The sequence below is a fragment of the Sceloporus undulatus genome, chromosome 3 (assembly GCF_019175285.1).
Source record: "Sceloporus undulatus isolate JIND9_A2432 ecotype Alabama chromosome 3, SceUnd_v1.1, whole genome shotgun sequence".
Lineage (NCBI taxonomy): Eukaryota > Metazoa > Chordata > Lepidosauria > Squamata > Phrynosomatidae > Sceloporus > Sceloporus undulatus.
Window position 1 is genome coordinate 233,777,769 of NC_056524.1, and position 12,941 is coordinate 233,790,709.

At 38.7% G+C, this 12,941-nt stretch overlaps 1 protein-coding gene across 1 annotated transcript in view; it reads left to right on the top strand.

Annotated features, from left to right (window-relative positions):
- The window catches only part of COL4A3 (collagen type IV alpha 3 chain), a 114,339-nt gene that overhangs the window by 69,196 nt on the left and 32,202 nt on the right, over positions 1 to 12,941 (top strand). Inside the window, exons 26-35 of the mRNA XM_042460066.1 lie at positions 702 to 870; positions 1,487 to 1,579; positions 3,135 to 3,239; positions 5,932 to 6,029; positions 7,456 to 7,606; positions 8,279 to 8,392; positions 10,202 to 10,369; positions 10,744 to 10,833; positions 11,215 to 11,349; positions 11,833 to 11,931. Coding sequence (XP_042316000.1) covers positions 702 to 870; positions 1,487 to 1,579; positions 3,135 to 3,239; positions 5,932 to 6,029; positions 7,456 to 7,606; positions 8,279 to 8,392; positions 10,202 to 10,369; positions 10,744 to 10,833; positions 11,215 to 11,349; positions 11,833 to 11,931 — 1,222 coding nt within the window. The remainder of the gene's footprint in view (positions 1 to 701; positions 871 to 1,486; positions 1,580 to 3,134; positions 3,240 to 5,931; positions 6,030 to 7,455; positions 7,607 to 8,278; positions 8,393 to 10,201; positions 10,370 to 10,743; positions 10,834 to 11,214; positions 11,350 to 11,832; positions 11,932 to 12,941) is intronic.

Sequence of the window (12,941 nt, forward strand, 5' to 3'; positions counted from 1 at the left end):
ATCTCACAAATAACAACAACCAATAACTATGATATAAATACATGTATTTATTTGTGCTAGGTTTGGTTGTGTATGATTACAAAAACAAACAAACAGGAACACTCTTCAGCTTGCAGGAGGGAGTCCCAACCTCAGTTCCATGTGACAGTGCAACCATGTAGTGTCTTAAACCATGTGGGACCCTATTTTTTATCACTTTAGGCTTCCTCTAACAATTGAGCTGGCAGGGTGGTGGTCTGCTGTTATCCAACACTTGAGATACCCAATGTTGGTTTCCAACCTCCATCAGTTGTAACCAATAAAAACTGTGTCCAGGCTTATTCCAAAGTAATGTTGCGTGTCTCTTTCATTTAAATGCTCTGCCCCATCTCTCTACAAAGAGCTGCAAATGCAATACACCTCATTGTACTGAATTTCTAGTGCTTTTTTGCTGGCTGTGTTTGCTTCTGTAAAATCTTTAAAATACGAATTAAACTTAGAATACATTTCCACCAGATGCCAAAGAGAAAATATGCAATACCAGCTGGGAACACAACACAACCTTAGAAGTCCCCCACCCCCAAAAGATACACTACATTCAGAATACCCCCCCCACACACACACACACAGATTGCCACAAAACACTTCATTGATTAAAGATACTTTCATCTTGTGGGATTCAAGCAGTGGATATTAAGCAATATTTTATACATTATTCCTAGGGATCTGATGGTCCAAAAGGAGACAGAGGTGCTCAAGGGCCAGCTGGTAGTCCAGGTCTTCCTGGAGAAGCAGGACTACCTGGGGCACCAGGATATGGACTGCAAGGAATGGAAGGTTCTAAAGGCTCTCAAGGAAATCCTGGGGTGCCTGGGGTGCCTGGAACAACTGGTAAGTAGAACCTTATTGGAAAATATTATCATTGGAAAAATTTGCCTGTAATATCTGTGGTAGATTTGAAAGCAGAGGTGAAAGGAAATGTCTTGTTAAACATCACTAGAAAACTTAATACAGTGTATTCCATAAAACAAATACTGTATACCGATTCACGGTTGTCTCTTCTTTTTCAAAGGTTGACCTATCATTCACGCGTTGCTACCATTTATATATCGTATTTATTTGTTCACATATTACATTATCATCAGGTCTTCCTTCATGAACACATTAGATTTAACAAGCAAAGAGGTTTTCCTAAGTTAGCGTATTAGCCTATAAGAGCAAGCCTATATTCTGAGGAACAGCATGTGAGAGACAACAGAAAAGTGTGGAAATTCCACTCAGATGACTTAAAGCTCAGACTAGAAAATAAAATTATTTAATTGTGTATCATTTTGGTATGCATATGATCCATGATCAATTCACCTTTGTTTGTTTGTTTGCTTATTTGTTGGTTTACTGGATCTAATAGAACAATACATTCAAGATGTATAATGTCAGCAAGGACCATTTTTCCTTTTAAAATAAATAGCATTGATATATCCAGTTGTTGTTGCTATTCACTTTAAAGGTCCTAAAGGTGAACTTGGTAAGGTGATTACAATTCCTGGACCACCTGGGCTTCAAGGACCAAATGGTAGACCTGGTTTACAAGGAGTAAGAGGTATGATCTACTTTTCCAGAACTCTCACAAAATTAAGCATATCTAAAGTTCTGCATGAAAAGAAAAGGCTTCAATTCTACATGCTAAAGTCAACCATGCATTCTTCTATGATTCTGTGTAGTGACTGCTGCCCACAAGAGTAGCCCAAAGAAGTAGAAGAGACATCAGAAGCAGGGTCAAACTAATTTTGATAGCAAGGAGCAAAAACTATCCAATTTACAAGCAGCCGTTTGTCAGCAAAAGTACCCAGTATATCTGAGTACTTTCCATAAGCAGCATAGGCCAAGGGTGGAAAAAGTATGCGCCATGGACCACATGCAGCCCTTGAGGCCCCTAAATGCAATCCTAGGATCCACCCCCCTGCAAACACCCAGACTAACCAATTTTTTTTTAATTTAGGGGACATTTTTCAGCTAGGTTTTCCCCTACCTAAACCAACCAAAGGCTGCCAAAAGAGCCCCTAAACCTTTCAGCAAAAACCTCAAAACAAAAACAAAAATCATCTCCAAAATGACAGCAGGAAGTGAGGTCGAGTCATTTCAGGTCAAGTCAGCTTTGTTGGATGAACTGCCATGCAAATCTGCACTGCATTACTTTAGAAACCCCTTTGCATTGTTTTGATCAAGCTCTCTATAGCTATATTATTGTCTGATTCTCTTGCTGCATGTATTCCAGCTGCAAAATTAGTAGCATTTAACTTAACACCTTTTGTTATCTTCCCTTTCTTTTTCTTCTTTATATGTGGCTCTACAACCTGTATTATCCTTATCAGTAATTTCTGGTTTTAAAATTTTTATTTTGCCTTTTCACCAACTGATGTGAATTAATTTATACTCTTCTCTTAAGTTCTTTCTCATTGAAGGGTACATTTATTTTTGTTCCTTTTTTGTTTTGTTTTGTTGTTGTTGTTTTTTAGATTGTAAGCCTGAGGGCAGGGAACCGTCTAACTAAAAGATTGTATGTACAGCGCTGTGTAAATTTACAGCGCTTTATAAATAAAGGTTAATAATAATAATAACTGAAACATTTTGGGTGCCAGGGTGGGGAATGGCCCCTGTCCCTGTGTAGTTTCCTACCCCTGGTATAGACAGATGGTGTTGCCACTTAGAGAAAGCATATTCTGGAACTGTTCCTGAATAACTGTAACTAAATTCAGATCCAGACCAACCAAAAGATATTCTTGAAGGTTTTCCTGAAGTAAAACCAGGAAACTGGTCCTCCTAGCCCCATTGTACAGTACTGTTTTCTGTGCAAATCAACCATGTGCATCTTTTACATAGATCAAACCCCAATTATTGCATTTTATACAATAATTAATATTACTGCATTGAAATATTATTTTCTATGAAAAAATTGTGTTTCCTGCAGAGATTTTGCAGAGAATAAGTCCCAAACTGTTAAAGAGTCTTGTTAGTCTAAGATTCTTGTCATAAGCATTTCTCAACACTTGAAAAACATGTGGGTTGTTTTTTTTTACAATTTTCCAAATATTTTTCTATATTCTTTCCATCCCTACACCTGATACGTGCCAGAACTACTGTGTGTTATTTGACAGGTAGTGTGGGATCCAGAGGACAGCGTGGTGACCCAGGCCTCCCAGGACCAGAAGGTGATCCAGGTTTAATGCAGATTGGATTTCCTGGATATCCTGGTCTGAAAGGTGATTTATTTGTCTTTTGTTACTTATCTGGGAGGAAAAGGAGAGAATTTAAAGCAGAATAATAAAACAAATTTATAATTATTAATACATGTAGATTTGAGAGCCAGTGTGGTGTAATGGTTTGTGTGCTGGACTATGACACTGAGAGACTATGGTTCAAATCCCAACTTGGCCATAGAAACCTACTGGGCAACCTTGGACAAGTCATATTCTCTCATCCTCAGAGGAAGGTAAGGGCAAACCCCTCTGAACCATTTCTGTCAAGTAAACCCATGATAGGTTTGCCTTAGGGTTGCCCTAAGTCAGAAATGACTTGATGGCACACAACAACAAAAACAACAACGAGACCTAGATCTTCAGCCCAGACATTACAGATAAATTTTAATTGTATTTTGCAGCACTTTCCCATTGCATCCTTTTTTTAAAAAAATTGCTAACTGTTTTATCTTATATGTAAACAGGATACAAAGTAAAGGTACAACATATATTTTGCAGCAGTTCCATTCCGCAGATAACAAATTGATTACTTTTAAGAATTAACATGGTTAGTTTTTGTTTTACCTCCAGCCCTTTATCTTCTCTTAGGCGGGTTACAGACTGCCATTTAGGACGCGCTCTGTGCGTCCTAGGGTTAGGAAAGGGCATGCTAGGGTTAGGAAGGGTTGCCCCTTCCTAACCGGCCCTGTTCCCAACATGTGCGGAGCGCGTCCTAAATGGCAGCGCCCATCCACATGGGCGCTGCCATTTTTATGTCGTGGACGCTGTGTGTCCAGATGTGGCGCGGCGCCACTTCCAGAGACTAAAAAAGAGCGCCATTTCGGCGCTCCTTTTTCACTGCGGCCAGAAGCCTCGCGGTCTGGCCGCTGGGGCTTCCCGCCGCAGCTAATGGCGGTGGCGGGAGAATGGCCACTTGAGGGCGGTTTGTAACGCGCCTTTGACTCTTTGGGCTAACTCCAATATTGCACTGGAGCTTGAAGGGGAAGCTTCTTCCTTTCTGCCCTATTGCCACTCTATCCAGAGCCATTTTGGAGGGTTCTGCAGCCCTGCAGATCTTTATTGGGATAAACAGAGGGAAGGAGGGATCCGTCCTTTCAGTTTCTTACAATTCTGCCAGATTCTAATGTTGTTGTTTTAGATTTTGGGTTTTGGTCAGTGGAGGTCCACTCTTGGATCTTACACTTTGGCTTTAATTAAATGCACATCTAGGCCAGAGTCCTAGGCCAGGGACATTAGAGAATATAGAACGTTTAAAGGATATTTTGATTCAGGTCAAATCTTAAAGCTAGGCAAAGAGTTGCCATTATGGTGCTTGTTTTTAAATGTGATTTTGTTTGTCACCTTTGTTGGACCATGTGAAGATTTTCTATGCTCTCCTCCACTCCTAATGAGCTGGATGGGAACACTTGAGACCATCTTTTTATCTAAAAACAAAACTTGCTGCTACCTCCTAATGAATTCTCCCACCACCAACACCACCATCTTAGCAATACATCCGGACTTTGCTTCCACTGACAGTTACCCTTGCCAACTTAGGAAAGAACTAGCCAAGTTAAGGTACGTGAAGAGGAGTGCAAAGAGGCAGAGTATGTTTATTCTAACTTCAGGAATTCCAGAGGAAAAGGATATCACTACATGAAGGACCAACTTGTCCTACAGGCACAAAAAGACATTGTGTGTTACAGAGTACAATCATTTCAGCCAAGCCAGTTTAACAAATAAAAAATCCTAACACCGCTAACTGGTACATGTTTCTAATCTTACTCACAGCTCAGATATAATTTTTAGCCCTTGGTATTTCTGTATGCTGGTAGCCTGGACTCTATTGCCCTCCTCCTGACCACCATCTTGAGGGGAGAGAAGCAGAGTCATAATGTGTTATGTATTGTTAATCTGATATTGGAAACCGCTTTGATCGTCCACAGAAGAGCGGTATACAAATAAAGCTTATTATTATTATTATTATTATTATTATTATTATTATTATTGTCCAGCTCCACCAGCTTCCTCATGGTCTGCTTCAGGAGAGTCATAGATCACCAGCCAGCAGGAAGGCAAACAAACAGACTGACCCAAAAGGCTTTTTAAAAATTATCTCGAAGGTTTGCACTCCTCCCCAACTCCCCATCTCATTGGATATTTGCCATCTCATCAGCTGTGATGAAAACCCTAATTATAATGTACCTCCTCCAATATTTAACCATTTGTTATCTGTGGAGAAGGTTCTGATAAATGGAGGGACTCCTGTTTATCACAGATTATCAGTTTCAAGTCAGTAAGCTGGAATACAATGGAACATGCCTTGTTTAAATAAATAGTAAAATATTGATATGGAATCCAAACAGGAATGAGTAGTATTATAGAAAACTAGACTAGAAAACATTCTGGGGGGCATGTGTGTAAGTAATGCCCATGACAGTAGTATCCAATTCCAGGTTGCAAGGACAAGCATGGTAAAAGTTTTGTTGTGGATAAGTTTATTCTTTTAGCTAGCATTGTGGAAAAGTTTTATTCTTTTAGCTAGCAATAATGTCAGAAAGGGAGCTCCATAATTTTGACAGTTTCCTGATACTGAACAATATCGTGTCTCCTTGTGTGTCAAATCTTAATTAAAAAATATCACAATCTCATTAAGTACATGCAGAAACAAGATAACTAAGTGAAGTCCTATCACTTAATATTTGTTTGTTTGTAGGCAATAAAGGACTTCAAGGGTCTACAGGATTACCAGGTTGCCCAGGAAAAATAGGGGAACCAGGCTTCCCTGGAAAACCTGGAATTCCAGGAGAAAAGGTTGGTTTCACAAATAATGTCACTGAGTTCAGGGAGTCTACTAAGAAAATGCTTTGCTTGTCTCCCAAAAGTGCAAACTGTACTTATTTAAGCAGTATCTGTGTGTCTAGGACAAGATACTTTATTTTGCTTTTGTCCAACTCTGACCTGACAATTATTATGAGCATTCCTTACAGACTTCTGTTTCCTCCTCCTCCAGTGAAGAATTTAGCTTTTTGAAATGTTAGTACACACTGAATTTGCAAACCTAAAACCAAGAAGTCATACTCTGTCCTTTAACGTGTTGAAAGAGGATAGGTATCTTGAGAAATGTAAAGTGCAAGCAAATGCCACAGTCTTATGTTGCACCTTACACCTATGTTACAGAAATGTGTCAGAATTCAGGATGGACTGATTGAAATCAAGGTGACTTAAAACATTATTTAAATCAAGCAAAGAAAAAAAACTATTTTAAATCATTTATTTAGATAAAGTTTTCCCCAGTCCTTTCTCCACATACCTCTTGAGCAATAATGCAAATCCAGTCAGTAAAATATATTAATTTACAACTCAGTAGACTTTATAACAGCTAGATTATAGTTTGTGTAATTTTAAAGATAACTTTCTTTATATTAGTAGTACATAATATATGCATTATCTGTGTCAGGCTGGGGTTGTTGCATATCAGTACATTTGGAATAGTAAGTATTTTGCTCACATAAAGATAACAGCATTTATTTTATTAAATTACACCTTGAATCTTAGCTATATGTTTCACATTTGTGTCTGCAGCCTTGCCCGTTCATAGCTCTTTAAAACATGTATGAATGTATAATACTTACTGAATCAACCCATTTAAATAAGTATATGCTAGCTAGGTTGATTTAATAAGTATGTACTAACTGAAACTAATGCATGAATTTTGATAATCAATTCAGCATTTGCTCATCAAACTTGTATACATCTGAGCTGGGTTGGATAATGCAAGGGTTTACCTTCATAGCATGAATTTTTGCAAACAGATCCATAATCCCAAGAGGAGCCCTGTGCTTAAATGCCTGTACTGCAGCCACTCACTCACAAACCACAAGGTTGTGAGTTCAATACCAGCCAGGGGTTGACTCAGCCTGGCATCCTTCTGAGGTCACTTAAATGAGTACCTAACATATTGGGGGAAATTAGTTTACACACATTGTAAACAATTTAGGGAGTGTTTAAGTGCACTGATAAGCAGTATAGAAATGTACTTGCTATTGCTATTCATAAGAATAATTTATAAACAGGAATTTTCAGATATGAGAAAATAGATAGGTACAATGCTAAATTCATATCTGCCTCCATTTTGACTGACAGGAAAAGAAAGGGGCAAAAGGATGCAAGGAAAAAAGAAAGTGGATTTTCTTCCTCAGCATTTCAGACATGAAATTTTTCTTGCTCTGCATTTTAGGGTGAGCCAGGTCCAGTTATTCCTGGACAACAGGGCAGAATGGGTTCACCAGGTGAAGAAGGTATGGCAGGTGATAAGGGTGAAAGAGGATTCCCAGGACTTCCAGGACTTCCAGGTCAACAAGGTCGAGATGGTGATAATGGTCCAAGAGGTAGAGTTTCCTCATGTTGATACCATGGAACAGAAAAATACATTTGTGGTGCAGTTTGTTGCTCAGAGCAAGTTCATTATATGTTTAGCCAAATGTTTGCCCTCTTTGACATATTTTTTTAAAAGACTAAAGATTTCTCCAGTTGTGTTTCTTTCACTTAATAAGCTTAATAGCAGGAGACTGAAGACAGAGAAAAGGAAGTACTCCTTCGCACACTGCATAGTTAAAACTGTGGATTTTATAATCACAAGATACGGTTATCAGCACCAACATGGATGGCTGTAAATGGAAAATTTGTGTGGGCTATCAAAGGCTATATATTTCCTCTCTGAATGCTAATTGCTGAAGAGTATGAGTCAAATTATTATTATTGTTTATTTCTATAGCTCTGTAAATGTACACAGTGCTGTTGCACTTATCTTCTGCTTGGAGGTGTCTGAGTAGGCCCTTGGTCTGATCCAGCAGCGCTCTTTTTATTTTCTTATGGCTTTGACCAGTTGAGAGCTCTCTGCAATAGGTTTTAAGTTTTACAGCTCAGCAGTAAATGTAAGAAGTGGGTTCATTTTGGGGGATATATAAGGATGAGAGAGAAAAATAGAAGTGAAAATATTCCCTTTTTTAAAAGGGTGTGATTTTAAATTAGTTTAAAATATGATTAATGATGTATTTTAGGAGAACCTGGATCCCCTGGAATTCCAGGAGAAAAGGGTGTTCCAGGCAAAATGGGTGACTGTCGTGTTGGCTTACCAGGACCACCAGGTTCATGTGGAGTAGTAGGTCCACCAGGTAAGTCCTGTAGATAATTACGGATCCCTAAACCAGAATAATGTAGTAGTTTGAGTACTGGACTGGGACTCCAGGAGATCAGGGTTCAAATTCCTACTCAGCCATGAAAACCCACTGAGTGACTGTGGGCAAGTAACATTCTTTCAGTCTTAGAGACAAATAATAGCAAATATTGCTTGAATAAGACCCTATGAGAGTATCACTGTGAGCTGGAGTCAACTTGAAAGCACAAAATGACAGCAACAACATAAAACCATAAGAACAGCAACTCAACCTACATAGTAAGCAAGATAAATATTGAACATTGGGTCTAATAACCAGACCTTAAAATAAAATCTGTAAGGAAAAGATAGGTTGTATTCAGATGCAAGAACTGTTTCATCAGTTCAAAACTGCATGCGTGCTATTCCATTTGTGTAGCAACATTGGATGGTACAGTCATGCCAACCAGCCTTCTACTAGTTGAAGCTAGATACAGGGTAAGTGAATGCTCTTTCCATGAGCATTTCTATTTATGTTGAAACAATCAAATCCACTCGCTTTATGATGACAAAATATGAATGATAGAATCATAGAGTTGGAAGAGACAAGGGCCATCCAGTCCAACCCCTTGCCATGCGGGAACTCAAAATCAAAGCATCCCTGACAGATGAATACCAATCTGAAGATGTGTAACATAACAAACCTCCACAAAGTATAGCTGGGCTATTCCTGATAATAAGCATGCAATATACTGAGAAAAACAAACATGTCCTTCTGTGTACCATATATTCTCAGAGGCATGAAATACATTTATCTGTGTATTTGCTAATGCAGGGATATTCTGGGCACCCAGAGAAAATTTTACCACCAGGGAAGAGTTATTGTTGTTATTTTTAGCTGCCCTCAAGTCGACCACAACTCATGGTGACCCTCCAAGACCTCCTGTCCTCCACTGCTCTGCTTAGGTTCTGCAGATTCAGTCCCATAACATCCCTGATTGAGTTATCTTCTCTTTCTACTACCTTCTACCTTTCCTAGCATTATTGTCTTTTCTAACGAGTCATGCTTTCTGATTGGGCCAAAACATGACAGCCTCAGTTAGATCATCTTGGCCTCCAAGGAGATTTCAAGCTTGAACTCTTCAAAAACTCATTTGTCATTTTGGCTGTCCTTGGTATCCTCAACATTTCTCCAGCAGCACATCTCAAATGAGTTTATTTTCTTCCTATCCACTTCCTTCACTGTTCACCTCTCACAACCATACATAGCTGCCTGCCCATTCCTAGTTTTCTTCTGATTTCTTGACTGTAGTCAATGGTAGATCTTTCAGTAAAATAATTTTCTCCTCCTCCTTTTCCTCCTCCTCTCCTCCTTTTTTTTCAAAATTAGAACTCAGTACGGTTAAATGATTTTAGGTTTTGCTTTATCCAATAATAGAATAAATGATTTTTTTTCCTGCAGTGGGAATAATTAAACATGATGTTGTGCAGGAGATGTTGTAATAGTGTAAAGTATAGCATAAAGGACACCCATATTTCTTTTCTCTGACTTCTTTAAAATCAAGGGAAAGCTATTTCAAGCAACCCATTGTAAAGTTCATTTTTAAAGTGCAAACAAAATATTTAAATGTAGTACTTTGTACTTCTTAAAGTTATATTTCTTAATCATTTTGTTTTGGTATTTTTTATTAAAATAAAAGAGAGAAATATAACCTTTAGAAGTACAAAGTATTGTATTTAAATATTTTGTTCGCTCTTTGAAAATGACCATTACAGTGGGTTGCTTGAAATAGCTTTCACATTGGTTTTCTTTTCTGTGTTACCTCAGGAGGCCAAGGAGCAGTTGGAGCCAAAGGAGACCCAGGAATTCCAGGATTAGACATCCCAGGGTTCCCAGGACAATTTGGGCTGCCTGGAATTCCTGGCCCACAAGGAAATGATGGGTCATCTGGCAATAAGGGACAGCCTGGCAGGCCAGGAGTGCCAGGTATACCAGGTAAGTGCTCCTTAAGGAAAACAAATGACTTTAGCATACTATAGATACCTTTTGTTTGCTGTTTGTTCTCTATAAAGTCCACAATGCAATGAGTAAGACTAGATTGAATTACAGTATCATAAAGTTGAAAGGAATCCTCCTAAAGCTCATCCAGTCCAACCTGCTAGCACTGGAAATCCCTCAAATGACCATTTAACCCCTGCTTAAAAACTGCCAACAATAGAGAGTCTACTACCTTGGCAACAGTCAGTTCCACTATTTGAACAATTCTTATCATCATAAAATTCTTCCTAAAGTTTAGCTGAATTCATTTTTCTTGCACTTTTAATCCATTGGATTCAACGAAAATTATTTGTTTTGGTTACTTTCCGCAGGTCCAAGAGGAGAACTAGGCTTGATGGGCCCTGTAGGTAATCCTGGATTACCTGGTGTCTTTGGCAATCCAGGTATCCCTGGAATGAGGGGTAAGTTATACATTACCTGTCTTAAGTAGCAATTACTTCTGAAAACTGAAGGTAAATGTCCAAACCTCCTGTGGCTCTGCCTGGTAAAAAGCAAGGAATGGCACAGATATAACTTTTGTATATGTGAAAGAAGAGTAGCACATGTTTTGTTTTCTGCATCTTGGGTATCATGCTGCATTTCCTCATATAGGATATCATGTTGGGTATCATGTTGTTGCCTTTCCTTATATAGAAGGGGAGATCAAGTTGCCATTCTTTTAGATTTGGAGGTGGGGAAAAGATTTGATAGAAATAAGAAGCTGTTTTTAGTATTGTTCAGCCCCAATTTGTGTACCTTACCCCAGGGAATTACTAGCATTCTATTTTCTCTTTTAATTGAAGGTACTCCTGGCTTCCCAGGACTGAAAGGAAGAAAAGGATCTTCAGGGGGAAAGGGTGAGCCAGGTGATAAAGGTTCCCCTGGAATATCAGACTCCATTGTGAGTTCTGGAGATAAAGGAGACAGAGGAGCTAAAGGTATGTAGTAGTTACTACTACTAAACTCATATAATTCAAATAAATCCTATAATCATATAAATCATTTCAGATGAGGCCAGACATAAATGGTGGCCACTGAGTACTAGAGCTTAGAAAGTTACTTTTCAAAAGTAATTAGAAACAGTATGATGCCAAGTCCCTCCCCTCACTTTTATCATTTTGATTTTTAAAAGGTAACTATTTATTTCCTCTTTCTCAAAAATAATGTTCCAATTCCCTAACTGATTGCATGTATGGCAAAGATGTACATCAGCCTCTGTGCTTGAACATTATGTAAAATGTAAGTAGTTACAAAAAACTAAGGGATGATATTCCAGATTGACCATTCCCATATAAAACATTTCTTCACTTATTATTTGGAGGCTAGAATTTTATTAATACATGTTTTCATTGTAAAACATGTCATTGATACTCGTTTTCAGTTAATATATGCCATGCCATGCCATGTCATTGTTGCTGCAGGATTTCCAGGAAGAAAAGGACAAAAAGGAGAAAAAGGAGAGCAAGGTGCACAAGGATGTGTAGGTCTGAATGGCATACCAGGAAAAGCAGGTCCATCAGGTATACATCCTATAAACTCTATCATTTACATGGGTGAATCCTGACTCACAATGAAATGATTCAATCATGGGCCATTACTAGAAAGACAACAGCTAGCAATGCAAATTAGAATCATAGAATCATAAAGTTGGAAGAGACTGCAAGGGATCCAGTCCAACCCCCTGCCATACAGGAAATCTAAATCAAAGCATCCCCGATAGATGGCCATCCAGCCTCTGTTTAAAGACCTCTAAGGAAGGAGATTCCACTACACTCCAAGGGAGTGTGTTCCACTGTCGAACAGCCCTTACTGTCAGGAAGTTTTTCCTAATGTTGAGGTGGAAGCTCTTTTCCTGTAGCTTGCATCCATTGCTCCGGGTCCTAGTCTCTGGAGCAGCAGAAAACAAGTTAGTTCCCTCCTCAATATGACATTCCATCAGGTATTTAAACAGGGCTATCATATCACCTCTTAACCTTCTCTTCTCCGGGCTAAACATCCCCAGTTCCTAAGTCGTTCCTCATAGCGCATGGTTTCCAGACCCTTCACCATTTTAGTCGCCCTCCTTTGGACACGCTCCAGTTTCTCAACATCCTTTTTAAATTGTGGTGCCCAGAACTGAACACAATATTCCACATGGGGCCTGGCCAGAGCAGATTAGAGTGGCACTATTACTTCTCTTGATCTAGACACTATACTTAATAAAATGGCTCAACATGATTATACAGTTGCCGATGGCTAAATGAAAGAAGCAACTTCTTCATGAATATACTTATGGAAGCTTCATGTTGTAATATTTGCTTAACATCGGAGGGAAACCTTTGACGTATGTTTTTACACAAAATGGACAGTAAGCCAAGAATGCCTTTAAAACGTCTTAATTAAAAAATAATCTCTGCATTTTAGAACAGCAAAGTATCATTAAGAAAATCTAGCCACATTATTATTTATTAGTGGAATATAATAAAAATAAATAATAAAATTTTTATTTTTATACCGCCCTTCCATAGATCAGGGCGGTTGACAGCAAAAC